At 50.3% G+C, this 27,957-nt stretch overlaps 1 protein-coding gene across 5 annotated transcripts in view; it reads right to left on the reverse strand.

The window, feature by feature from the left end:
• The window catches only part of Arhgap23 (Rho GTPase activating protein 23), an 81,578-nt gene that overhangs the window by 13,813 nt on the left and 39,808 nt on the right, over positions 1-27,957 (reverse strand). For 4 of the 5 annotated variants that reach the window (XM_087910041.1, XM_087910043.1, XM_087910044.1 and 1 more), the window contains 10 exons: positions 27,601-27,744; positions 21,438-21,755; positions 20,262-20,323; positions 19,937-20,067; positions 18,779-18,900; positions 18,281-18,436; positions 14,798-14,876; positions 10,141-10,214; positions 9,827-9,916; positions 9,033-9,158 (listed from right to left, as the gene is read on the reverse strand). In XM_087910041.1, coding sequence (XP_087766167.1) covers positions 9,033-9,158; positions 9,827-9,916; positions 10,141-10,214; positions 14,798-14,876; positions 18,281-18,436; positions 18,779-18,900; positions 19,937-20,067; positions 20,262-20,323; positions 21,438-21,755; positions 27,601-27,744 — 1,302 coding nt within the window. The remainder of the gene's footprint in view (positions 1-9,032; positions 9,159-9,826; positions 9,917-10,140; positions 10,215-14,797; positions 14,877-18,280; positions 18,437-18,778; positions 18,901-19,936; positions 20,068-20,261; positions 20,324-21,437; positions 21,756-27,600; positions 27,745-27,957) is intronic. The other variant, XM_087910042.1, reaches the window with a different exon arrangement.

Here is a 27,957-nt window from a genome sequence, read left to right on the forward strand (position 1 = left end):
CACAATGGAGTAAAGTGAGAACTAGTGACTGGTGGTATTCTGTCTGTGCGCTAACAAATACCGCTCGCCTAAAGGTTGGAGTGTGGAGCTAGTCACTAGATAGCCATAGAGGCCGGGCAGTGGTGGCACACAGCTTCAATTCCAGCACTCGGGAGGCAGAGGGATCTCTGTGAGTTCAAGACCACCTTGGGCTACCTGAGATTGATTCAATCTAAAAGAGAAACAGAGTCAGGCAGTGGTGGCTCACATCTTTAATCCCAGTACTTGGGAGTCACAGGCCTTTAAGCCCAGAGCTAGGAAGGTGGAGACAGGAAGAGATATGGCTGGGTGGAGAAAGGAATATAAGGCAGGAGGAGATGGGAACTGAAGGCTTTCAGTTTGAGGACTTGTAGAGACAGGATACCCCATTTGGTCTGAGGATTTTCCTTTAGCACTGGGACTATCACTGGGGAAGCCTTAAAAGGATTGGGGATCCAGGAAGCGCTCAGGCTCCTCAGCTTTTCTTCTTACCCCTTTTGTGCCCCCATCAGACTCCTCATCCCCCCACTCTTTAAAAAAAAAAAGCAGAATAAAAAACTGAAACACAAAGTCACTACTAAAAGGCATAGAAGAGAGGAAAACAGAACAAAAGGAAAAAAAGAAGAAAGGACATAGAACAATTACTCATAATAAAAAAGAAATGTGCAAACAAAATTAGAAGAATGTATGAAAAAAAACAACAGTATAATTTTTAAACACGGTGAAGTCTAAACACGGCGGCAAGTGTAGTTGGAGATGCGGGGCAGCAGCTCTCTGGCTACCGCCCAGTCCATGGCTCCCTTGCAGAGGCAGTGAACTCAGAAATCTGTTCTCATGCTGAAAAGAAGACATCTTGCCTAAAAAAAAGTCTTGGGAGAGGCCCAGGGTGGCGGCTCAGCCCTCTGAGAGAACAAAGCAGGGGATTCACTGCAAGCTTGAGGCCAGCCTGGTCTGTACCGCCAGGATACACAGCAAGACCCTGGTTTTTTGTTTGCTTGTTTTGGTTTTGGTTTTTCAAGACAGGGTTTCTTTGTGTAGCTGTCCTGGCTGTCCTGGAACTCACTGTAGACCAGCCTGGCCTCAAACTCAGAGATTTGCTTGCCTCTCCCTCCCGAGTGCTGGGATTAAAGGTGTGTCACCACCACCCTGCTCCTAGCGTGGTGACACACTGTTGTTTTTACAGTCCTTTCTTTTCTCTGAGTAGTGCTGGGGATTGAGCCCTCCAGAGTGGGCTGCTCAACAGGCAGATCTCCAAATAACACGGCAAGTGACATCCAAACCGCAAGACAGAAAGAAACCAAGAAACATGGAGAACTTGCCAAGCCGCTCTTCCCAAGTCAGAGATTCTGAGACAAGGCTGGAGGACAGCTCAGTGGGGGAGGGCACTTGCTGTTCTTGTAGAGGATCCGGGTTCAGTTCCTAGCACCCACATGACTCACACCTCTGTAGTTCTAGTTCCAGAAGCTCCTTCTGCAGGCATGTGGTGCACATACATACATACATGCACACAAAACATACACATTACATATATGTGTATATGCATTCATTCATATAAATGAGATACTGTGATAGCAAAATGTTAGATGAAGATTTCAAAAGTTTACTAGTAAAAATAATCAATTATTGAAAGAAGACGAATAACAGGCAGATAATTCAATTTAGGATCTGGTGAGGAAAGTCAGCAAAGTAGAAGAAAAGATCAGTCCCCCAAAAATCAGATTTTGGAAAAAAATAGAAATCTTGGAAATAAAAAATTCAGTGACTCTAATAAAAAAAAAAACCACAGACAGAAGCGTGCGGACAGACTTAATGGAGCAGAGAAGGGGTGTCAGCAATGGAAGAGGTGCTAGCTAGTTTTATGCGAACAGATACAAACTTGAGGGACTCTCAACTGAGAAAATGCCCACACAAGATTGGTCTATAGGCAAATCTGTTGGGCATTTTCTTGATTAATGATTGATGTGGGAAGGCATAGCCCATTATGAGTGGTGCCACTTCTAGGTTCTATAAGAAAGCAGGCTGAGGGCTGGAGAGATGGCTCAGAGGTTTAGAGCACTGGCTGCTCTCCCCGTGATCCTGAGTTCAATTCCCAACAACCTTATGGTGGCTCACAACCAACCGTAATGAGATCTGGTGCCCTCTTCTGGCATGCTGGTTACATAGAGTACAGAATACTGTATACATGATAAATAATGTTCTTTAAAAAAAAAAAAAGAAAGAAGGAAAAAGAAAGAAAACAAGCAGGCTGAAATCTGGCAGTGGTGACGCACGCCTTTAATCACAGCACTCGGGAAGCAGAGGCAGGTGGATCTCTATGATCTATGATCGATAGAGTGAGTTCCAGGACAGGCTCAAAACAAACAAACAAAAAAAGAAATAAAGAAAGCAGACTGAGCAGGCCATGGGAGCAAGCCAGTAAGCAGCTTCCTACATGGCCTCTGCTTCAGTTCCTGCCTGGACCCGATGGGCCAGCACAGCGAGCCCTTTCCTCCCCAGGGCGGTCATGTGTTTCATCGGAGCAACTGAGACAGAGGACACGGGGGACAACGGCACAGAGAGGATGAGCATGGACACAGAGGCCAGGAGCTCCGTCTCGTGATCAGAAGACCAAACTGAAGCAGTCACAGGACAGAGGGAACCGAGGTTAAAACTAAAGGCATCCAGACTCTCTTCTATGAATATAACAGAAAATTTGCCAGATCAGGAGAACAAATGGACACCCAAAGAGAACCCCAAACAAGTGCAAAGGCAGATCACAGGCGAGGTGTGAGAGCAAAGAGAAACACTGCTACACACTGTCAGGGCGCTGTGGATGCATCTACACAAGTGAGTCCATCAGAGACACACAAAGGCTCTCAGCTAGCCAGAGCCGGCCGAGCATGGGACTGTGTATGCCAAACCTGAGAAGCCAGGGCCAGAAGAGACCAACAGAAACCTAAGCACCAACGAGGGCAGTTCTTGACAAAGGAAGCCAGCACTGTAGGAGTTGTTACCGGATTCCTCCATCACGAGAACGCACGAAAATCTTATGAGGAAGAAGAGACAGACAAAGGTCCAGCGATAAACCCAAAAACTCCTTAATACTACTGGGGAGAAAAGGACAAACAATACCCAAGCTGCCAAATGACAGGCGTTAAGTAAATACCACTTGGTTATAGACTTTCATGTACATGATCTCAGACCATCAATAAAGAGACACAGATTAGCTGGCTGGATTAAAAAAAAAAAAGACGCAATTATCAGTTTGCAAGAAACACACTTCAGCAGAGATCAGCACAGGCCGAGTCAGCGTGGCCAACAGGGGCTGAAAACGCACCGGTGAACCAGTTCTAGTATCTGCTGAGTGAACTTCTAACAGACTTAGAAGAAATAAAGAATGTTACACACAGTGAAAGGTACATGCTGGGCACATGGCTCAGCAGGCAGAGCTAGTCCAGCAACCACAGGCTCTGAACTCATTACTCAGCATGGAGAGAAAGTCATCAGAAATACTACTAATAAAAATGATTTGAGCTGAGGATGCAGCTCAGTTGGCACTGCTTGGCGGTTTGGTGTCATCCTGGCTATATAGTGAATTTGAGGACAGCCTGGGCTGCATTTCCAAGGGATTCCAACACTCTTCTGACCTCCATGGGTGCACAGACATACATGCAGGTATAACACCCATACACACACACAAAAATTTAATTAAAAAAGATAGTCTAGCCAGGCAGGAGTGATGCATACCTTAAATCCCAGCACTTGGGAGGCAGAGGCAGGTGCATCTCTGTGAGTTCGAGGCTAGCTTGATCTACAAGAGCTAGTTCAGGACAGGTTCCAAAGCTACAGAGAAACCCTGTCTCAGAAAAACAAAACAAAACAAATTACAGCAATAATTCACTGAATTTAGCAAGTATTCACTAAAAATAAGGAGGTGCCAGGAGAATGGCTCAGTTGGTTAAGCTGCTTGCCATGCAGGCCTGGTAACCTGACTTCAGTCCATGGAACCCACATAAAGAGGGAAAGAAAGGACCTGACACTGCAAAATAGCACTCTGACCTTCACACACACACAGAGTAATATTTTTCTAAATTAAACAGATCTCAGCCAGGCAGTGGTGGCACACACCTTTAATCCCAGCATTAGGGAGGCGGAGTCAGGTGGATCTCTGTGAGTTCAAGACCATCTTGGTCTATAGAGCAAGTGCTAGGACAGGCTACACATAGAAAGCATGTCTTGAAAAAACAAAACAAGGAATGGAGAGATGGCTCAGAGATTAAGAGCACTGACTGCTCTTCTGGAGGTCCTGAGTTCAGTTCCCAGCAACCACTGGCCTGTAGGCAGACATACAGACAGAATGTTGTACACATAATAAATCTTTAAAAAATCAAATTAAAAAAAAAGAAAAACCCAAACAAAGCAAAACAACAACAAAAACCAGATCTCAAATAATCATCTAATGATGCGCCTCAAGGTCTTACACAAGCAAGAATAAGCCACACACCAAGCAGGAGATGCCAACAAATGAAGTAGAGACTAAAAGAATGAAGGGATCGAACAAATAAAAAGCTGGTTCTGTGAAAAGAAAAATTAGCCTGGTATGGATTACACCTGTAACCCCCCCCTCCTTTGGGAGGTGGGAACAAGAGAACCAAGAGTTCAAGGCTAGGGGCTGAAGAGATGGCTCAGCAGTTAAGAGCACTGGCTGCTCTTCCTTCCAGAGGACCTGGGTTCAATTCCCAGTACCCACATGACAGTTCACAACTGTCTGTAATTCCAGTTCCAGGGGAACCAACATCTTCACACAGAATATATACAGCCACAACACCAGTGTACATTAAACAAATAAATCTTAAAAAAAAAAAAGAGTTCAAGGCTAGCCCTAGTCATATAACCTGGGCTACATAACACCCTCTTTAGGGGTGGGAGGGAAGTAAAATTTACACAATTAGAGAAAAATCTAGAAGAGCATTGGGAAATACTTTTGAAAACTTATATTCAAACAAACTGGGAAACCAAAAGATGGTATAAACAGACCCATAAAAACAATCAGATTGAAGCGGTAATTGTCAAACACTCCTGAAATGGTTCCCCAATAGAAAGGGGAGAGTTCTGCTGACGTCACCTATCCTGATACCAAAACGAGGCAAAGACCCAGCAGAGAAGACAACCACAGACCAGTCTCCCCAGTGAGCAGACACAAAAGTTCTCAACAAAATACTTGCCAAACTCCAGACTGTATTAAGAAGATCACACACCATGATCAAGGTGGTTTCATATAGGTGTGCAAGGTTCAACATGTGGAAATCAATCAATGTAATACGATGTGTAAATATATATTAAGGACAAAAGGATGTGATCACCTCAATGGATGCAGAGGAAGCCTCTGACAAAGTTCAAGATCCTTCAAGACCAAAGCATGGAACAAACTATCAACATAAGGAACACATATCAACACAGTAAGTCCATGTGACAAACACAGAGACAACATAAGGAACATATATCAACACAGTAAGTCCGTATGTGACAAATAGAGACAACGTTATACTACATGAGAAAAACTAAAGTTTCCCTATAACATCAATGCGATGGAGTGGACATTTTCATCATTCTCATTCAATACAGAGGTTGAAGTTTTCATCAGAGCAGTGAGAGAGAGAAATGAAAGGGTACAAATATGAATGGGAGATGTCAAAGTCTTCCTGCTTACAGACAATATGAACCTATACTTAAAGTCCCAAAAGACACCACCAGAAAACTCATGGATCCAGTGAACACTTCTAACAAGTAACAAAACCAACAGACAAAAATCAAGTCATTCTATATACCAGTAACAAACTTACTGAGAGGAAACCACGAAAAAAAAAATCCATTCACAACAGCAAACAAAACAAAACAAAAAGAAAACTAAATCACCAAAACAACAACAGCAACAAAAACAAAAAAACCAAAACCAACCCCAGGAGAGCCAGTGAGATGGTCCAGAGGGTAAGCCACCAAGGCTGCAGCTGGAGTACAGTCCCAGGGACCCAACTGGTGGCAGGAGAGGGCTAACCCTGTAGGCTTTCTTCTAACCACTACAAGCATGCATCCCCTGCCATCCCCTGCCCGGACACACACAAGTAACAATAAATGAATGAATAAGTAAACAAATGAAAAAAAAATCAGGGGAAAAATACCTTAGAATTGGAGCCAGTGATGGCACAGGTACCTGCTGCCAGGCCTGACAACCTGGGTCCCATTTGGGGGAAAGAGAGGGCAGATTCCTTAAGCTGTCCTCTGACTTTTGTACACACATGCTGTGGCACACGTATGTCCACTGCACACACGCATGTGTGCAAACACACACACACAATTTTCTACAAAGAGACCAAAATTCACATAGAGAAAACCAAAAATACCTGACTAAAGGCCATTAAATGTACTGAGATCAGTCAGGTGGCGGCACACCTTTAATCCCAGCACTCGGGAGGCAGAGGCAGGAGAATCTCTATGAGCTCGAGGCTAGCCTGGGCTACAGAGCGAGTTCCAGGACAGCCAGGGCTACACAAGGAAACCCTGTCTTGAAAAACAAACAAACAAGCCAAAAACCCAATCAAACCAAAACAAAGCGTGCTGAAATCATTGCCAAGCACAGCATCCCAGCCTAGTCCGTCCTCTGTATGGGACGTCCTCACAGCCTAAGGAACACAACAGAAAGCGTCATTACAAACTGCTGCAAGTGTGGGACAGGGGGAGAAAACAGCCAAGTGCAATTGGGAGTTGGAAATAGTTGGAAATACCTGTTGCTGCAGCTATTCTCAAACTCTATGAAGTCCAGACTGGCCTTGAATTTGCTCTTCCTGCCTGGCACAGGCCTATTTTCTATTGTCACAACTGATGAGACAGCCTGGCATTGGGGCTGGGAGCCAGCAGTGGTGTCAAAGACCCCCCCCAAGACACAGGAGGGCGCGGTCAGGGCTGTGGCTCAGTGTGAGAACACTGGCCTAGGGCTCTCCAGGCCCTGGACGCCAGCCACCAGCCGACTTGGGGGACACAGCAGGGCTGTGGGGTGACTTCCGCCAAGTGCCTGGGCCTGCACTCCTTTCTGCTCTGCACAGTCTTGTTCCCACATCACTCCCCACCCTTTACCTCATGAAGTCTGGTTTGGATGCCTGGGGACCACTCCCTACGGCTGCCCTAGGCTTCCCTTTGTGACAGGAGCCCCTGTTGGAAGACATTTGGGCTAAAATCCAATGGTCACTGTCTGGTCTCTACAACCTACCCCTGCTGGTTCTGCCACCCCTCTAGAGAAGCCTCTGGACTCTTAGGTGGGTAACCTGGAGCTGCAGAGCGTGGCACCTACTCAGTGTTAAAGATGTCCCCAGGCCTTGGAGGCTGAGAAGCGAAGGTCTCCAGCTCAGCTCTCTGTCAGAAATGAATCCCTGAGTGGAAAGCCCAGGCCGCCCAGCCTCAGCTACTCACTCACTGCTGACTCATTCAGCTCAGTAAACACAGCGCATTCACCACACACACCCTGGACTAGGCACCGAGACAGAAGCGCACACCTGTGACACTCCCATCCCCCAGGATCAGACGCGGCCTCTGGGAAAACTGACTTGGTAAAGGCCTGCTCTCTCTCAAGGCTGCTGGTCCAGGTCCTGCAATGGCCACAGACCTCAGGCCCAGCAGCTTCTCCAGAAACTACACAGTCAGAAGCCCTCCTTCCCAACCATGGCTCCATTTGTGGGAGCCTCTGGGGATCCTGGTGCTTGAGAACAAAACCCAACACAGGAGATATTGGTACTGCCAGCAATTTTATCACCCAGGGGACCGGTCCCATGCTGGGTGGAGAACAGGCCCCAGTGCTCCCTTCTGTTGCCATGGCCCTGACTGTGGGGCGAGGGTAGGGGTGAGGGGGGGGCGGAGTAAAGGACAGATAAGCCGGCAAGAGAATCAGCATGATCCAAGCCCACTGCTGCCTCCACTCCCCATCACTCCCTGGCCTGAAGCTGCCTTCTGCGCAGTCAGCCCCGGCAGAGAGGAGAGGCTGTAGGGAGAGGAGCACAGGCTTGAGCAGGTGGACCTATCTGAAATTCTAGAGACGCCATCTTTTGGTTCTGCCAGTCAGCACCTCTCTGTATCCTGATTTCCTCATCTATAAAGTGGGGGTACCAGGGCTCCCTTTCTCGGACCAATGGCTACCCTTACTTTCTCTGCAGAAGAGGACTCTGTGGCTGTCACAGATTGGTAAGTAGGAAATCTTTTGATTTATAAATTCATTCCTGAATCCCTGGAAGAAGGAACTGCCTTTAGGGAGAGAGCTTCAGAAGAGAGAGGCCTCTATCGCCCTCTGTTGGCCACTATGGTTTCTCCATCCTTCCCAGACAAAAGCAAGAACCTAGCACGGTGGTTCTCAATCTATGGGTCACAAACTTTTCATGGGGGTCACCTAAGACTATTAGAAAACACACATACTTACATTACGATTCATAACACTAACAAAATTATAGTTATGAAGAAACAACAGAAATAATTTTATAGTTGGGGTCACCACAACACAAGGAACTGTATTAAAGAGTTGCAGTGTTAGGAAGGTTGAAGACAACTGACCTCCTTGGACCTTCCAGGAGTCAGAAGGAAGGGGAAGCAGTGGCTTGCACCAGAGCACCATGGAGGATGTGGCCTTGGTTTCTGCTCCATTCCCTATACCATCTGTGCCCCCTGACCAAAGGGTCTGTGGGTTTGGAGCCCAGATCTCCTGACACCCAAATCACACACCTGTGTGCCCAGTTCTGCAGGCTACCTCTACTGGAGCAGCCTCCTGAGGACCCTCTGCAGCCAGCCTCCATGTTTCTCCCTGACTCTCCTTCCGCTCTTGTTCCTCTGCTAAGGACTTGGATGCACTGCTGTTTGGCCTTAGTGGCAGCCCGTCACTGCTAAAGGCCATGCACCGCCTAGCAGTAGCCTCTCGGACTACAGGTGCTGTTGCAAGTATCCTGGGGCACCCAGGCTAGGCTGGGCACTCAGGCTTCAATCTCACAATGGGCACTTACATGCTGGATCAGTGTCTCCACGATTTTGTAGCGGTCTGGCATGTGGGTCACCATGTCTGTCATATTGTCTTCAGATGTCCTTACCAACGTTGGCCCGAAGACCAGAGCCAGGTTCCGGGGCTCCATCTGGGTTGGGGAGGGAAAAAAAATCCCAGGATCAACGCTTTGAGCATGCTCACCAGTACCCTCGCTCTTCCTTCCCTCCAGGACACTGAGACCACCATCCCCAACCCTGATGTGTCTCTAGATTAGAGGCTGAATATCCTACATGGGCACAGAGAGGTTTGCCAAGTAAAGTGTAAGGCAGATGTTTAGCCTCTCCCATTTCCAGGCCTGGCAGCCATGATCAGTGCCCACCTGACACACCCATCCAGGGCAGCCCTGGAGGCTAGTGAGAGCAGTGGGAATCCTGGAGGGGAGGCATGCTGGAGATTCTAGAGTCAGTTAGAATAAGGAGAAACCCATCATCCCTCTCTTTTTCTCCACTGCAGAACCAAAAGACAGAAAGAACTGAACAAGAAGATATAAGTGAAGGGATTGGAGCTGGATCAGAGGACAGATGCTACCTTGCAGGGGACTGCGGCTCTTGGCCTTTACATGGCCCTCAGCAGCTCAGGAGCTGGTTCTGAGGAAATGGCGCTGGCCCAGCTGCAGGCTGGGCACTGGCCTGCTGTGGCAGAAGTGGAATAATAGCCTTAGGAAGAGGGAGGTCTCAATGGGTCCCAAATCATGCTGAGGAAGCGCGAATCCCATGCACCCCGTGCTTCCAGACTCTGCCAGGGAGCTACACACACCTTGTTTTTCTCTGAGTGGTCAGCAATGGTCTTGAGATGGCCCACAAGGAATTTAAGCGTTTCGTAGTAGTGTCCTGGGAGATCCCGAATCTAGGGGACGGGAGGAAGAAAAAGGGACGAGGCTGTGGACATCTCTCCAATTCAGCCTCCCGCCACGCTCCGGAGAGACTCCCACTGCCACAGTGCAGGGAGCCGGAATCCACTTTCCAACTCCCTTCCTTGTACAGATGGGGAAACTGAGGCTCTCCGTGCAGGAAGCCTCTGGGGGGATGGCACCAGGCTGCCCTCCTGCCTGACGGGGCTTCTGTCCTCACCAGCTTCCGCAGTGTCTTCATCCTCTCTCTTGAGTCTTCTATCCGATTGGCCTCGATGAAGTCGTTGTATTTGTCTGGAACACAGGAGAGATCCTCAGGGGTAGGAGGCAGCCCCTCCCCGACTCAGGAGCGCTAGCGTCCCAGCCAGGGGGGAAGACACTGCTGCAGCCTGAGTGTTTGTGTGGGAAGACCAGAACAAAGGGTTCCCGCCCCATCTTCAGGCCAAGGATCTCAGGGCTCAGTAGGTCAGAAAAAAGGAGAGGAGCCTTCAGACACTGCACCTGCCTCAACAGTCCCCAGGTCCCCGCTCTGAGGTTCCCAAGCATGCACCAGGGAACTTCAATACTGCAGGTGATAAACCCTTTCCCCATGCTCCTTAGCGCTGCAGCCTCCAGCAGGTTATTTTGGATGGAACTTCCAGCAAATAGGAGTTTAGCATGCCCAGGCCTTCAGTACCATCCCCAGCACCCCAACACAAAAAACACAGTCCATCCAGATGAGCCATGCACAAGGACTGACAAGGATATGGTTTGGGACTGGGGACATGGCTCAGGGGGGCAGTGCCATCATGAGGACCAGGATTTTGGATGCACAGCACCACATAAAAAGCTTACTGCGGTCGGGCTGGAGAGATGGCGCAGAGGTTTAGAGCACTAGCTGCTCTTCCAGAGGTCCTGAGTTCAATTCCCAGTACCCACATGGTGGCTCACAACTGTCTATAGCTCACAACTGTCTATAATGGAATCTGATGCCCTCTTCTGGAGTGTAAGTATGCATGCAGACAAAGCACCCATATTCATAAAATAATAAATCTTTAAAAAATTAAAAAAAGGCTTGCTGTGGCAGCACGCCTTGTTATCCCAGTACTGGGAGACGAGACAGGGGGATTCCTGGAGTTCACTACCAGTCTAGCTAACTACCAAGTCCCAGACTCGGTGAGAGACCCTGTCTCTGAAAATAAGGTGTAGAGTGATTCCAGACAACACCGGATGTCAGTGCTGGCTTCTGAAGATGTGCTCACGGGGCAGTGAGAAGAACTGGGATTCCCCTACAGGACAAAGGCAGGGGGGAGGCATGCAGCACGCCTGGGACCAGTGAGAGAAGGCCCCCATCTCACACACACAAGCTAGCTTAGCTGTTCGACAGAGACTAATATGTAAATCAAAGTACCAAAGGTGAGGGCCTATGAGGTGGCTCCATGGGTAAAGGTGCTTGCTGCCCAGTCTAACAACCTGAGTTCAACTCCTGGGTCCCACATGGTAGAAGGCAAAACTAAATCCTGCACGCTGTCCTCTGACCTCAACACACAAATAACTAGGCATGTTTGTGTATTCCTTCCCTATACTAAATACATAAATAAATGTAATCATATTTTTAAAAGATCAAAGTCAAGCTGGGCATGTTAGCTCATACCTGTAATCTCAACACTCGGGAGCCTGAGGAAGAAGATTTCCCTAAATCTGAGACCAGCCTAAATTAGAGTTAAGAATCTGCCTTTAATCCCAGCACCTGGGAGGCAGAGGCAGGCGGATCTCTGTGAGTTCAAGGCCAGCCTGGTCTACAAGAGCTAGTTCCAGGACAGCTAGGGCTGTTATACAGAAAAACCCAGTCTCGACTCCCTTTCCCCTGCAAAAAAGAACCTGACTCAAAATGGGGGAAAAAATCGCAGGGAAAATATTTTTACAACCATAAGGCCTAAGCATGAGATGTTCAACCCATTAAAGAGAGTTTAGGAACTTAAAAACATTGTTTTCAGGGTCGGTGAGAAGGCTCAGTGAGGAAATGAATTTGCTGCCCTTCCTGATTACCTGAGTTTGATCCCCAGGTCCCACCTGGTGGAAGGAGAATTGATTCTAGAAAGTTGATCTCTGACGTCCACATACATGCTATAGCTTCCTCCCCTCCATATTCAATAAATAAATATAGTTGGGCAGTGGTGGCACATGCCTTTAATCCCAGTACCCAGGAGGAAGAGATAGGTGGATCCCTGTGAGTTTGAGGCCAGCCTGGTCTACAGAACAAGTTCCAGGACAGTGAAGGCTGTACAGGGAAACCCTATCTCAAATAAAATAAAATAAAATAAAATAAAATAAAAAATCATTAATAATAATTTTATTAGATTTTTAACACTATTTTCCGTTTCTAAACTGAAAAGTCCAAAGGGAAATGGCAGTTGGCTGGGATGGTATAACCTGTGACCTCAGCATCCAGAGGCTGAGACAGGGCTGCTTCAAGCAGGAAGTTACCCTGGGTTACATAGCGAGACCTTGTCTAGGAAAAACGTAAAAAGACAGAGAAGAAGGCTGCAGCCAACAAAGGTGAATGTATATCATATACAAAGAAATCTGTCCCCACAAATCAAGAGAAAAAAGATAGCTCAATAGAAATGTAGGTGCAGAGAGTGAAGACCCAGTTACAGGGGAAACGGAAAGAGCCAATAAACTAACGAAATGAGGCTGACCCTAGCGACGAGGGCAACACTGTGAAACCAGAACAAGATACCAGCCCCTGCTGATCAGAAGCTTCACACTCTAGTAACAAAGCTGGGCTGTCGTCCAGTGGTAGAGAGCAAGGCCCTGCATTTGACGCCCAGACGGCAAAAAAGGAAAAAAACTAAACAAGGTGTGGTGGACCTGCCCGTATTTCCACATACCCAGGAGGCTGAGGTAAGACACAATCAGACATTCAAAGCCAATCTGAGTAACTTATTGTTGTCTCAAAGGAAAGGATAAGGGGTGAAGAGATGGCCCAGTTGCTCTTACACAGGACCTAAGTTCTATCCCCAGCACCTACTCTGTATCTTCAGCTCCAGGGGATCTGGAGCCCTCTTTGAACCTCCTCAGGCACCAGGCACAGACACACTTACAGGCAAACACCCATATATGTAAAATAAATGAATAAACCAATAGAAAAGAAAAGTAAAATAAAGTAGGAAGGCTCATGAGATGGCTCAGTGGGTAAAACATCTGCTGCCAAGCTTGAAGACCCGAGTTCAATCCCCGAGACTGACAGGTTGGAAGGGGAGACCCAACAACCTCCACATGTGGCACATGCACACCTGCCCCACACCCCACAAAAGAAGTAAGATGTAAAAATAAAACAACAGAACTGAATGAAACTCTTCTGAAAACTATATCACCAGCACACTTGCTTGTGGTAGGAATGGGAGTGTGAACCCGGCCTCCCCATGTGCAGTCCACGGCAGCTCTCACAGGGAGACACTGGCCCACCACTCCATGTCAAAGCATCCACTACAGAACAGATCCAGTCTTGTGAGGATGGATTCGAGAAAGGTTCAAAGGTCATCTAAATACCCACCAGTAAAGGAGCGGTTAGAAGAAGCACAGGCTGGAGATTTATTTTTATTTTATGTGTATGGGTGTTTTGCCTGCATGGGTGTCTGGACACCACGTGGGCACCTGGTGCTCGGGGAGGCCAGAGGAGGGAACTGAATCCCCTGGAAGCGGAGCTGTAGGTGGTTGTGAGCCACTATGTAGGTTCTGGGAATCAAACTGGGCTCCTATGAAAGAGCAACAAGTGCTCTTACCTTCTGAGCCGTCTCTCCAGCCCTGAGAACTGGCTACTGATAAGAACAAGTCAACAGTAAACCCGCAGTCTGTTCACACTGGATCCACAAATACAAACGTGTGTCTCTTTCCTGTTCTGTGTTGGGGACACCAGGCCAGGAGCTTGAAATAAGTCCCAGTGAGAATATTTACACCATGGAAATTGGAGAATGAGACAGACTGGAGCTTTTTTTCTCCTGCACACCTACCAGCACACCGTTTAGTGAAACCCACCCACTCCACTCCGTGTTGGTCTGGGTGTCTCACTCATAGCATAAAGGTCAGGAAAATAACACAGCAGCACGGCAGAATTGGTTTGTCTGTCTGATTATGATTTTTGTTTTGGCTTTGTTTTGAGTTTTGAGGAGTCCTGGGTGTCCTGGAACTATGTAGACCAGGCTGGCCTCAAACTCACAGAGACCCACCTGTCTTTGCCTTCCGAGGGCTGGGACTAAAGGTGTGTGCCACCACGCCTAGTTTGTGATTTTGTTTTTGAGGCAAGCTTCTGTTTTATAGCTTCTATGTAGCGAGGCTAGCCTCAAAAGCATCATTCCCCTGCCCCAGGCTCCTGAGTGCTGGGGTTAAAGGCATGCACTGCTCTACCCACCGAAGCAGCTGTTAACGTGCAGCTGAGTACACGGGGTAGAGGGGTTTGTGGCCAGAAGCCTGAGGAGGAATCCTGGCTGTGTCGCTTACAGGCTGGGTGACCTTAGCTAGTTACTTTCCTTCTCTGAGCCCCCAGGTCTTGGCCCAGGAAGGAGTCTGATAACAGCCTTATCTGGGGGACTGTTACAGGGAGCAGTGCTGGGCTCCAATGAAAGCTCAGAGGGTGGCCATGACCTAGGGAGGAAGAACGGAGTGACAGAACTCACATACAACTGCATAGACTCCATGTTTTACATGCACAAATTTCTTTGGTGTTTTAAAAAAACATAATAAAAATAAATACCTATAAAGTAAAACTCAAAATTAAAATCAACGACCAAGAGTGAGAAGGAGAGAGGGAGAGGAAGAGAGTATGCGTACGGCAGGGGTGGTAACGGATGGATGGTGTGTCCCTCTCTCTCACCTCCTCCCTGCCCACTACTCACCATCAGTGAAGAGCGGCTCCGGCAGCTTGCGGAAGAAAGCCTTGAGCAGGCTGCTGATCACATTGAGGTCCTGCCAGCGCTAAGGAGAAACAGAGAGATCAGGACACACGCATGCTCATCCCAGGTGCCCATGGCCCCATGGCCCATACCAGGCCTTGGGGTAGCAAGGTCACCCCAGTCCTCAGGCCTCCATGCCTGTCCAGAACACAACCTTGACTCGAGCTAGCCCAGTGAGTTCAATACTGCCTACCACAAAAAGCAAAACGACCCAAATTTTGGGGACAGAAGTGGGGGAAGCTAGCCCACATAAGAATGCCCTGGACATCTCCAGTGTATCCACAAGTGCCAGGATCAGTCCCGCCTCCAGATGCTCTCCATCCAGCTAATGGATGTGACCCTTTACACCCACAGACTAAGTGCCCACAGCACGGGCCTCACACACTGCCCCCTTCTTATGTGTGCCTACTACCCACAGACTAAGTGCCCCCTTCCTATCCTGGGCCCTTCTGCACATGCTGCCTCCACTGGGACTCTCCACCTCTGCCCTTCACAGGAATGGCCCCTCACCCTGCCTCACTCCCAAAGCCCAAGCAGCCACGGATGCCACTACCCAGCCATCTGCCCCACACTCCGACTTTCTCCTGAGTGCTTGTTTTGTCTGTTTCTTTGTCATTATCTCCTGGGAGGCTGTGCTGTGACGGGCAGGGATCCAAATGTCCTAAGTGAGGGTTGATTTGTCCCCCAAGAGTGTTTGGCAGTATCTGGGTTCTTTTTCCATTTTCATACACATGTATATGCATGTATGTGTATGGGAGGGTACATGTTCATGCATGTGGAGGCTTGATTCTCTATTGCTCTTCCACTTTATTCAATGAAGCAGGGTCTTTTAATCAAACTCACACCTTTAATTCCAGCACTAGGGAGGCAGAGGCAGGCAGAATTCAAGGTCAACCTGGTCAACGGAGTGAGTTACAGAACAGCCAGGACTACACAGAGAAACCCTATCCCCCACAAAAAAAGAAACTAAACAAAACACACACACACACACACACACACACACACATGTATCAATACATAATTTGCTCCAAATGGCCTCTGAGCTAGGGTACAGAAACTGTTTTAATAGAGAAGGAACCACGAGGCACGAGGCCATTCTGTCCACCAGGGGGCACCAACACCCTACATGCCATAGCTAGGAGCTAGGCTTAGCCACTCTGCTGGGAACCACTCAGAAAAGAAGTGCCTAGAAAGCAATGGAACGTGGTCAGCAGGAGACACAATGCTATGCACACTCATCACAAAGAGCCGCAGCCTAGTGTCAGATAGTCCCTAGCATCACCCTCCCTGGGCCCCACACAGAGCCCTGACTTCGGCACACTCCGAAGCAGCCTGTGCGAGTAATGCCTGCTACCAAACAGCACAGCCAGCACACTGGACAAACCCGCTTGCCCTGGCTCAGGCGTCCCTCTGACTCTGCCCCTATTCTCCCTGGCTTCACTGCAGGCTGGCCCAGTGGAGTAGCTCTTACACCTCTCTCCATTCCTTATGGTCTCCCGGCCCGGGGGCTGAACGCTTCTCATCTCCCAGCTGCCAAACTTGAGACCCCTCAGCTCAGCCTTGGTCTCCTGTGACAGTGTCTGCTCCCAGCCCTGCTTCCTAAGAACCCTGTCCTGCCCTTCCAAGCTGGTGTCAGTCTGCCTTTTCCCAGACAGCAGACCCTTGGTTCCAGGCTGTCACATGACCCCTCTTAGTCAGGGCCTGAGGATGCTGCCAACCCATAGAGGTGATGTACCATCACCCCAAACCCAATGGGACCACCCTCTGCCTCATGCAGCCACCAGCTCTCCCTTCTGGTCTCTCTGCCCCACCTTCCCTTCCTCCCACTGGCTGCCTCTACTTACAAGGGGCCCACTGTAGTATCTTGACCTTCAGAGACCCCAACACCTCAGGGCTCTCTTCCTCCCCCTCCACTCACAGCTGCCACTAAGCTTCAGCGCCTCATACTCTTGGCTGTGCTTCCCCGGGGTAAGGCACCAAAAGCTCCCTACTTCCCACTGGCTCCAGGTCAAAGGGTCCAGGAACCCATCACATGTCCTGTCCTGGGCCTTCGCGTCCCCAGCCCCAAACAAAGAAGATGTGTCCACATTTTGTCCAACCCTCAAGCCCTTCCATGAGTTTTGAACAACGCTGTCACTCCCTACTAGGGCTACCCCCCTGCTCTCCTACACATTCGGGACTCTGCCCCTGCTCCAGCCCTCAGCAGTTTCTCCCTTGATGGCAGACCACTCTTCTTTGTCCTTGATGTCACATCTATTTGTCTCCTCATCTCCCAAAGACACAAACACTCTGGGTCATTGGGTCTATGGTGCTTTACTCGTCAGATTCGTGGCTCCCACTCAACGCCCCTTTGGTTAAATAAATTCTTACACAGAAATCCAGGGTGGGCTCGTGAGAGATGGCTCAACAGGCAAAGATATTGACTGCCAAGCCTGATGACCTGAGTCCAATCCCCAGGACCCACATGGTGGATGGAGAAACCCAACTCCCACAGTTGTCCTCTACCCTCTGTACGTACGCCATGGCACACACCATGCATGTGGGCCCCTCAACAAATAAATCAATAGATGTGAAAGAAAGTCAAGGTAAGATTCAGAACAAGGTAGGGTGACCCTTGTCCTAGCAAAGGAAGGAGTCTTGGCCTGCGTGTGGCTCCTCAAAGCTCCTCTGGGAACCCTCAGACTCAGGAATCATTTGGGAACTGCCAGCCAAGTTACAAACTCTTTGGTGTGACATCACCACCTCTAGAGGCTGCTCCCAGCTTCGGTCTCCCTTTCCAGGCTACGGCCTTGGTGGCTGGCCACCCTGAGAGCATGGTGCATCCTCTTCCCCCAGGCCAGGGCTCTGCAGGCCTCAGTGGCCTATGGACTCCAGCCAGCACCCCATATTTTGCCTAGCCTGGTGCTAGAGGACTGTGGGGGTGGGAGGCAGGATGAGGAGGAGCGAGGGGGAGAAATGCGATTGCAGGAGACCTAAAATGTGTACTAGTTGGCATTCTTGGAAGTTTAATTCTCAGCAAGTGTTTAGCCTCCCTCTGCCCATATTTGACTTTAACTGAGTGAACTCGGCCATCCTAAGTGTTCATGTAAAACTGTCATCCAGCCAGAAGGACAGCTGCCCTGCTGGTAGCACAAATCTGAAGTCTCAGCACTTAGAAGCCAGAGGCAGAAAGATCAACCTGGGTTACAAAGAAGACTGGAAAAAACAAACAAAAATACCTGCCTTTGTCTCAGTACCCATCAGCCCAGGGCTTCATTCCTTTTTGGGCCATCCTTGGGGAGATGCCACTGAGGCTGACTGACCAGGCAGGTTTTCTCCTGCCACCTGGACACTCTGGCCAACGACGAGCATATAGTAGCGTGTGGTGAGTGCAACATGACAGTCCCCGGAGCTCTGCCAACAGCCTGCCACACCTGCCACACCCACCTCATCCTGCAGGTTGATGTCACTGGGCCCACGATTGAGCTGCTCCTGCAGGCTAGACACCACTGCGTTGTTGCCAGGTACCCGGTAAATGCCAGTGGATTCTAACCCCCGTGCCTCCACAATACGACAACAGGCAGCCACGATCAGGGGGACACGCTGTGGGCACAGACAGGGCAGAGGAGTTAGGGTTATTGGAGAAGGTTGATGTGGGGACAGCGCAAAGGCCAGAGCTGCTGTAAGGACACACAAGGAGACGAAGCCCTTCCTGTCTCCCTTCTAAAGATCAGAACTAGTGTGAGCATTTCACCACGGACTGAGAAGGTACAAGCCAGGGTAGGCCTCAGTTCAAAAGGGCCCTCTGCAGAACTCGGGGATCCCCTCTTTAAGATGGCCACCAGGTTGTGTGTAGGAGGAATGGCTGGTGCCATATCCCTATAGCTCTGGGTCCCTGACACAGCCTTCCATGTACTGCCTGCTTCTGGCACCTCGGGGACCCACCTGGTTCTCAGTGGCAGGCTGGCACTCCTCCAACCGGATCCCAAATGCCCTTGGGGCAGCCTTCTTGTTCTTCTTGATAATGTTGATACCCCAGGGGGTTCTGGGAGCTGCAGCACTGTCTTCTGGGATGAACAGTAGCAAAGAGAACTAGAATCAGCTGGAGGAACCCAGAGGGTCCCACACATTCAAAGCCACATACACACGCTAGGACTCGGGGACTGTACCAAAGAACTACAGAAGTTGAAAATTACATCCAGCGAGAGACGGTTTAAAAGATGAGGTGCTTAGTCCCCAGGAAGATCACAGCTCTGAAAAGGTTGATGGTGGCCTTAAGGACCCACCCATGAGGTGGCAGTGTGTTGTGTATTTTGGCATGACCAAAAGAAATGCTTTCTTTCTTTCTTTTTTTTTTTTTTTTAAAAAAAAAGACCTTTAAAATTTAAAAAAATTCTATGAGATCAAGGTCAGTCTCTGTCACAAAGTCACAAGGTAAGTTCCAGGACTGCTAAGACTGTTACACAGAGAAGACCTGTCTCGAAAAACTAGGAAGAAAAAAAATCACAAAAACACATCACTATGGCTGGTAAAGAAAGGAAGGAAGGAAGGAAGGAAGGAAGGAAGGAAGGAAGGAAGGAAGGAAGGAAGGAAGGAAGGAAGGAAGAAAGGAAGAAAGGAAGAAAGGAAGAAAGGAAGAAAGGAAATTATGTGTGTAAGTATGGATGTGTGAGTTTGTGGGTGTGTGAATGTGTACAAGTGTACAAGTGCAGGTGCCCATAGATGTCAGAAGTGCTGAATCTCCCCAAACTGGAGCTACAGGTAGTTGTGAACTCTGGGAACCCAACCGAGGCCTCCGGAGGAGCAGGAAGTGCTCTTACCCACTGGGCCATCTCTCCAGCCCAGGAAATGCTTTCTAACAGCCCAGAGTATAAAGATGGACGCTACCTGCAGAGTGACCCTTTCATTCCCAAAGGACACAAGCAGACACAAAGGACCCATCCAACAAGGATGCTGTAGAAGGCAACTGGGATCCAGAAACTTCCAGTCCTGAAACCCTGAGGCTACAGACCCTTGTAGGCTCACACGTAGGGCAGACATGGACACACAATTCGGACACACAACTGCCCGCACAAGCACACACAATGCACCCTGCCCTCCTACCCTTGCTTCCTGCAGGCTGGTCCTGAGTCCTGAGGCCGCGGACTGCAGTCTGCTTGAGGAATTCAGACTTGAGACCTCCTAGGCCCCGAGAGCCTTTAGGGGAGGAATCGGCTTTGGGCCCAGAGCTATGGCTGCAGAGGGAAAAAGGAAGGGGGGGTGTCTTCATCTGGGGTGACCCAGCATGCCATTCTCACTGGCCTCCATCCCCTTCCTCTAGAGACAATCCCCCCAGGCCTGTCTGAGGACTAGAGCTCTCTGCCTAGGAACTCCCAACCCTGTAGGATTCCCTCCCCACCACTGATGGCCCCCAGAGAACAGGCCTTACCTCACTTTTCGATAATCATTAAGCTTCTTGCTGATCAGAGCTTGATTGGCACAGCCGGGGTCCTGCAACAGGGGAGGAGAGAGAAGCCACATCAGTGCCCAGAGGCCACCTCCACCGGGGCTCCTCCCTGGCCCCTGCCTCAGCCTTGCCTCTCCCCACCAGGTGGACATCATAGACCCTGGATGGACAAAGGCCAGGGCTGGACTCCCTGAGCAGCTGTGTGACTTTGGGTAAGCCACCTAACATCTCTGAGCCTCAGTCACCTCAGCAAGAAGCACAGCGGGGCTAGACAAAGCAGCCCCCTGTGCAGTGTTTCTCTCAGGTCCGTCAGGTATGCAGGGCACAACCAAGACCGGTGGCTACTACAGTAACTAAGGAGAAATTTGGCCAGGTCTCCGGAACAGGGGACCCAGGATTCTCAAGTGGGGAGGACCCCAACAGTGAAAGGGCTTGTCCTTAGAAAGAGAACTGGCCAGGTGCCACCTGGGCGGAGCCTAGACACAGCCCCCTTGGTGGATGCAACCCTCCAAGCCCAGGACTGTGCCTTCCTCTGCACAGGTATGACAAATGACCTCTGGGCAGATCAGACCAACAGGGATCATTGGCGACTCCCAAGAGAGACGCCATTTCTTTCTTTTTTTTTTTTTTTTAAAAAAAAATCTGTTTCCAAATCTCCACCAAATAACTTAGCTTAACCCCTGACCATCTGCTGCCAAAGGCTAAGCCTAAACCTCTGGTTAAGATCAGTGTGACTGTCCCCAGACTTAGTATATCTGGGTAGGACAGCTCATTCTACAACACGTTCCATGGGAGATTGTCTACTGTCCATCCAGAGGCTATGGCTGGCCTGGAGCTGACCTCTCTGGGCCAGAGCTTGCCCAAGGCAGTCCCAACAATAATAGTAATTACTGTGTGACTGCGATTGTTATTGTGTCTGCTGGTTCCTGGCCCCTGAGGATGCCAGCTGCCCTGCTGTCACTGTGTATGTGTCTGTCCTCACACCCAAACCCAGGTGGGCAGTCCCAAGGTGGGCTCTCAATAGCTCTGTTTTCTAGGAGAGGGAGTGAGGCTCAGAGTGGCCATCCCAGGTCATAGCAGCTGAGAGGAGACCTGCCCTGCCCTGCCCTGCCCCTGCCTTGCCCTGGTGGCCCAATGGGCATACGCCCAGGGCCTCACCTCGCCCTCGGCCCTGCTGTTCTCCCGGATCGCTCTGATCCAGCCCAGCATGTCATCCCGATCCTCAGCCTGAAAGAGATATTCACAGAAGTCAGCGGTGGTCAGCCGGAACACGTGCCTCCTCTTGGTCTCGCTGTAGGAGATGTCCACCAGGCAGGAGCCGATGCAGACGGGCGCCGCCTCGTCCTCACCTGCGCCGGCCGCCGCAGCCCCCGCAGCCGCCGGCCCGGGCTCCCTCCGCTCCTTGCTCAACGAGAGCGAGCGTGCCCGCAGCACAGCATAGACACGCTTCCACTGGCGCAGGCCGCCGCCCGCTTTCTGCAGGGAGACAGGGGTGGGAGAGACAGGGCAATGATGAGAGCAAGGCTTGCCATGGGTCTGCCCGAGGCGGAGAAGCAGTAGACCGTGGACCACAGAGGTATAGAACCCAGCCCACCCCACCCTACCACCACACCTGTAGTTCTTTCTTACCCAGGGTGAACTGCCACTTGGAGACATTTGTCTGGAGATATGATGGAAGGGAATGGTGTGCATAACAGGTAGTAGCTAAGGACGGCACTGACCATCCGCCTATCCAGACAGCACCCACAGGACGGCGCTGACCATCCGCCTATCCAGATAGCACCCACAGGACGGCGCTGACCATCCGCCTATCCAGACAGCACCCACAGGACGGCGCCGACCATCCGTCTATTCAGACAGCACCCACAGGACGGCACCGACCATCTGCCTATCCAGACAGCACCCACAGGACGGCGCTGACCATCCGCCTATCCAGTCAGCACCCACAGGACGGCACTGACCATCCGTCTATTCAGACAGCACCCACAGGACGGCACCGACCATCTGCCTATCCAGACAGTACCCACAGGATGGCACTAATCATCTGCCTATCCAGACAGCACCTCACAGGACGGTACAGACCATACACCTATCCAGACAGCACCCCACAGTGAAGCATCAGTCCTGGCTCAATAGACCACAGAGAGCAAGAAGGAAACCTGACTGGCACAATGATCTCAGGGCTTTGTCCTGAGCTCCCCTCACCCTGCACACCTCCTGCAGGGACACCAGGCACACCTGTAGCTTTAAACAATTGACTGCTGGTGGCAACTCCCAACTGTACAGTGTCGGTCTGCAGTAGGCACCAGTCCAAGCTTGAATGGCTTCCAGCCGGCTCACCAACAACCCCCCTTCCCCAATTTGCATGTCACATGGGTAGGCCACAGGTTCCTTGCTCACTGTAGTGTAAGCGGCTCTGCCCTCAAACCTGTTCTCCACCCTCATGTCACCTTTCCCAGCTCAGTCCATCCACCCAGTTGCCTGAAACCTGGGAGTCGCCCTTGACACCCAGCTCATCAGATACCAACTCTCTTGCTTTCAGAGAGTCATCTGTCCCCACCTGGTACCACCTACACCACCTGGAATGCTGCCATCCTGGCTGCCTCATTGACTCCTTTCACCTGAATAACAGCAGCAACCTTCCCAGCGCCCCTGACCCTGGCCCTCCAGAAAGCTGCCCTCCCCTCATCATTTCTGCAGTGAGCTCGCCTCGCCTTCAGGTAGCCCCTTGAACCAAACAGAATGTCCTGAGGTCCCTTCATGACCTCTCCAAACTCATCTCCCTGCTTCCTCAGTCTGTCAAGCCACCAGGCCTTTGCCTACCAGTGACTGCCACAGCCTTCTGCTCTCAGGGCCTGCGCACTAGCTCTTCTTCTCCTGCAGCCTATCTTCCCTCCCCCGGCCCGTTTCTTATTTGTTTCTTATTTATTTTATATGGGTGGGAAAATGGAGGGGTGTTAGCAAAGGTCAAAGGACAACTTGCAGGACCGAGTGTCCTCCCTCCACCATGCGGGTCCTAAGGATGAAGCTCAGGCTTGCAGGAAGCGCCCTCACCTGCTGGACCAGCTAGCCATCTCACTGTTTTGTCTTCTCTGCTGCGCTAGAGACTGAGCCCAGGACTTGTATGTACATGTCAGGTTAAGCCTTTTACACTGAGCCAGATTCCCCAGCCCTTAGCCCTGGCTGTCCTAGAACTCTGTTCTGGTTGTCCAGAACTTGCTCCATAGACCAGGCTGGCCTCAATCTAAGGGATCAGTCTGTCTCTGCCTCCCAAGTGCTGGTCTAAAGGCGTGGGCCGCCATACCCAGATGTACTTGAATTCCTAATCTTCATGCCTCAGACTCCCAAATGTTCAGCGTCTCTCACTTTATGTGGCTTCCTCCTTCACCTGACCCTTCCAAGTCACCAGCATCAGCAGCTTGATAAATGCCTCTGACTACCGTGATGCCCTGCAGATAGCCCCGTAATCTCAGGTTCCAGCCGTGAGTTTCCTGGGTGCATGGCAAGCTGCTGGCACAGGTGTTCCAACCCCAGGGCTGGGTGTAAGCCAAATGTTTATTAGCTAATATTGAATATACCCTATGTATGTCCTGATGGTGGGGGCTCCCGGGCCCTCTAGAGAGCAGGCCTGAAGCAGCCATGCCCAGCTTCCCTCAGGGTAGATCCCAATGCATGAGCCTAGTGTACCATCACAGAGCTGCTGGGCCAAGAGAGTGCCAACTGGAGCAACCCTAATACTAATGTAATAAATTAGACTCCTGCTCCAAGAGAAGGACCATGTTATTAGCAGAAGGTGGCCCCAAGGGCCCCTTTGAAACCAAACCAGCTGGATAACCCTGAATAAGTCAAGTCTCTTCCTGGCATTAATGTCACTGCTAACAAACATTGAGAGTTAAGCAGCAAGTGTCCATGACCATGTCCCTCAACTTTGACCCTGGCATAAGGAATAGCACAAGCACGTGCCCATCCTCTGCCTGGCCACTGGTGGTCGCTAAAGCAGGCAGAGGGTGGGAGCGAGAGGCTGGACCTACTAGCGCAGACGACATGCGGTAACCAAACAGGACCCCAGACAGACTCAGGGTCTGCAGCTGACTCCAGAACCCTTCTTTAGTTCCTAGGCATGGCACCAGGTAAGCAAGTGACACTGGGTTCTGGCCAGCAAGAGAGTGGGAGAAAGCCCCTATACTTCAGAACTGGTCAGTGAGCCAAAAAGCCAGTGCCTTCCCTGCCCAGAAAACACTGAAGCTGGGGCCAAGCTCCCTGGGAGTGATGTCAGTAAGACACTCTCTACCACAGGCCTAGAGGATATTTCCACACCGGGCTCTGCTCGCACAGCCCACACAGCCACCTGCCCCTCCTAGTTCACCCCTTCTTGGAGTGACTCCCATCTTCTGAGGTCTTTTTAGTTTCCTAGCCAGTCTTACCTCCCCAGATCTCACTTCCTGTCAAGATTCAGTTGTGGGGCTGGTCTTTAATGCCAGCACTGGAGAGGCAGAAGCAGGCAGAGCTTAGTTCAAGGCCAGCCTGGTCTACAAAACGAGTTTCAGGACAGCATGGGCTACACAGAGAAACCTTCTCTTGAAAAAACAAAAGACTGCCTGGCCTTTGTCTTCTCCTCCTCCCTGTATCTAAGGCCATAGGCACTTGGGCCACCTGGTGAACTGAGGTGACCTTCAGTTGGGCCTCCCTGTTTGCCACACCCACAAGCTTTCATGCACAGGGCCTCAGCGAGATTGTGGAGGGTCACAGGGCTTCCTCTTCCCAAGTATGGTCCTCAAGTGGCCAGAAACTGAAGCGGGTGTCCCTCCCGCCAGCCAAGCCAGGAAGTCAGGAACCTCAACCTGTCTTCTACGGTCCTCGGCTCCAGAGGCCATCAGCCAACTTTTCCCTAAAATCTCTTACAGACAGCCCTTGGTCTAGTCCCAGGACCTTGGTCACATAAACAACAGCAATGATGCCAACTCCTAGTCTCCTGTGTCACCCATCACAGGACAGAGAAGTTCCAAGGGTACCGAGCCACTTCACCTTCTACCATGTGCTCAGGGCTCTCTAGGCAGCCTGGCTCCGGGCACTCTCCTCTGAGCTTCCCTTCGGTCCTTAGTGAGGGGTTTCCCCAGGATACTCTCTCCCACCCACTCCCTCTCTACTACAGACTCCCACAGCTTCAGGTCATAGCCTCCCAGACATGCTAAACCCCACCCTGCCAAGCCTCTAAACTCCCTGTGCTGACAGTGGGTGCACCTGTCATTGAGGAGCAATTAGCACTTTCTCTGTGTTACAATCAACCCCAAGAGGGCAGGACGGCGCAAGCTGGCTCGCGCACCTAAGTCCCTAGAAGCTCAACAGACCCTCAGGAATGGGAAGCCTTGTGTCTATAAACTCCAGTGCTCCCTGGCCTCCACTTTTGCCCTCTTGACTCATCTTACAGCGTGGGGAAGTTAAGGTGACTCCTGAAGCCATCCACAGCAGCAGTGTGTAGGAATTCAAAGTCCGACTATTTCAAAGCTCGTGCTTTCCAGGTACTGCCCTAGAAGCGTCCCGTCTATAGGTTCCATGGATTAAAAAACTCAGAGAAAAACCATGCATCTGTGCTAAGGTACAGACTTTTTTCCCCTCCACATTCCATAAACAACCCACTGTAACAACTGTTTACATGGCGTTGTATAGCATGAGGCAGCATAAGTCATCTAGAGATGACTTACTGAGTAGGGGAGGATTGCGCCAGCTGCATGCAGACACGAATTTGCTTTATATAAGGGACTTGAGCCTCCATGGATGTCTGGTACCCATGGGGGCTTCTGGAGTCATCCCCCCTAAATATCGTAGGATGCCTATAATGGCAGTAAGGCAGAAGAACAAGAGCCCCAAGTGTCAAGCTCTGATCACTCCAGCCCCACTTGCCCCTGACTCTATCTGCAATGATAGGAATGGAGCCCAGGCCCTTCCATAGGTCAGGAAAGAGTTTTGTAAGCACAGCCCATAAGAAACACCGTGTGTGTGTGTGTGTGTGTGTGTGTGTGTGTGTGTGTATGTGTGTGTGCGCGCACGCGCGTGGTATGACTAAGGCTTAAAACCAGGCCCTAATGCCTGCTAGGTATTAGAATTGGTATGCCATTCGACCAATAATCTATATTCCCAGCCCTTGTTTCAAAATGTATTTACTTATTTAATTTTTTGTTTTTAGAGGCAGGGTTTCTCAGTGTAGCCTTGAATATCCTGAAACTTAATCCGTAGACCAGACTTGCCTCAAACTCATAAATCCACCTGCCTTTGCTCCCATGTGCTGGGATTAAACGCGTGCACCACCACAGCCCGGGCACATTTTATTTTGAGACAGAATTTTAATAAGTTGCCCAGGCTGGCATTGAACTCACTCTGTAGCCTAAACAAGTCATGAACTCTCCATCCTCCTGTCTCAGCCTCCTAAACAGCTTGGATTGCAGACCCATCTCACCTTGCCTAGTATATATAGTACACTCTTTGTTCAGATCATGTCTTTCAATGCCTAGCAGCCAGTTAGGAAAGGCATTAGTCAGCACGCCTTACAGACAGTCACAAGCACAAGGAGAGCGCCCGCAGAGAAACAGGCCATGCCATCAACAAGTAAGACCAAGTTGGTCTGAACCACCCTGCCTCCTTTTCCTCCTGCTCCCCAGCCCAGGGCCCCTAGCCTGGGACTTAAGTTCAGGCCTGGCAGATCAGAGTCCCACCTTCTCTTCGGATCCTATTTGAACCCCCTGTCCACCTCCTCCCCCACTCCCACAGGCCCCTGACTCTCACCTGGATCCTGTGGTGGCTCCTAAACGGTCTTGTTACTCCAGGCACCCCTCACTAACTCACCTCAGGAAGATACATGAGCATCTGAAAGCTCTAACACTGCCAAGGGTTTCAGGTGCCCTTAAGCTAAGTCTGCACCCTGAAGACCACAAAGGGCCCTGAAAAAATTGACTTCTGCTTCCTTCTTGGACCTCAGCATCACCCTGGCCTTGCTCCTTTACCATAAGCCTCGATGGTCATTCAGAGTCATTGAAAAATGGTTTGGTCAGGATTCCAACATAGCTTGCTTCCACAGTCAGGAGTGCCTCTCTGTTACCCTCCTTCTCAGGGGTTTGGTAATTCCTCTCCCCCAGAAGTTCATCCTGGCAGCCGTCTAACCTTGAGTCCTCAGGCTATAGCCTAAGGTGGGTTTTGTTAGTTTGTTTCTGTTTAGTTTTTGTTTTTTTCTGACTCCGAAGCTTCAAGGCAGGTATAAGAGAACCTGGAAAGTCATGTCAGAGCCACCTTCCATCCAGCCTGGACCTCCTTCCCCAGGCCACCTTACCTTCCCCTTCTTGGTGAGGATCTGTTTATAATACAACCAGCCTTCTCTCCTGATGTCACTGAAGGTCGCATCTGAGAGGTCAGAGGTTGAGTGTCGCTTAGAGGGGGCATCAGCATCTTCAGAGGTGCCCCAACTATCTAGAGACTGTAGGGAGAAAACAGAAGGCAATTTAGGGCGGCTTCCATAATACCGGCATCTCAGGAACCCCATGGACTACATGGGCCACACAGGCCTGGCGTTTGTCTGTGCTGTACTCTGATGTACTGTGTGACCTCATGGGCCTTGCTTGTCCTCTCTGGAGCATTTGTGTTGAGGTCATGAGACCTCATGAAGAAGCCAGGAAGGAGGAAAGAGTCT

This window comes from Myodes glareolus, chromosome 9 (genome assembly GCF_982192425.1).
Source record: "Myodes glareolus chromosome 9, mMyoGla1.1, whole genome shotgun sequence".
In the NCBI taxonomy this organism is placed as follows: Eukaryota; Metazoa; Chordata; class Mammalia; order Rodentia; family Cricetidae; genus Myodes; species Myodes glareolus.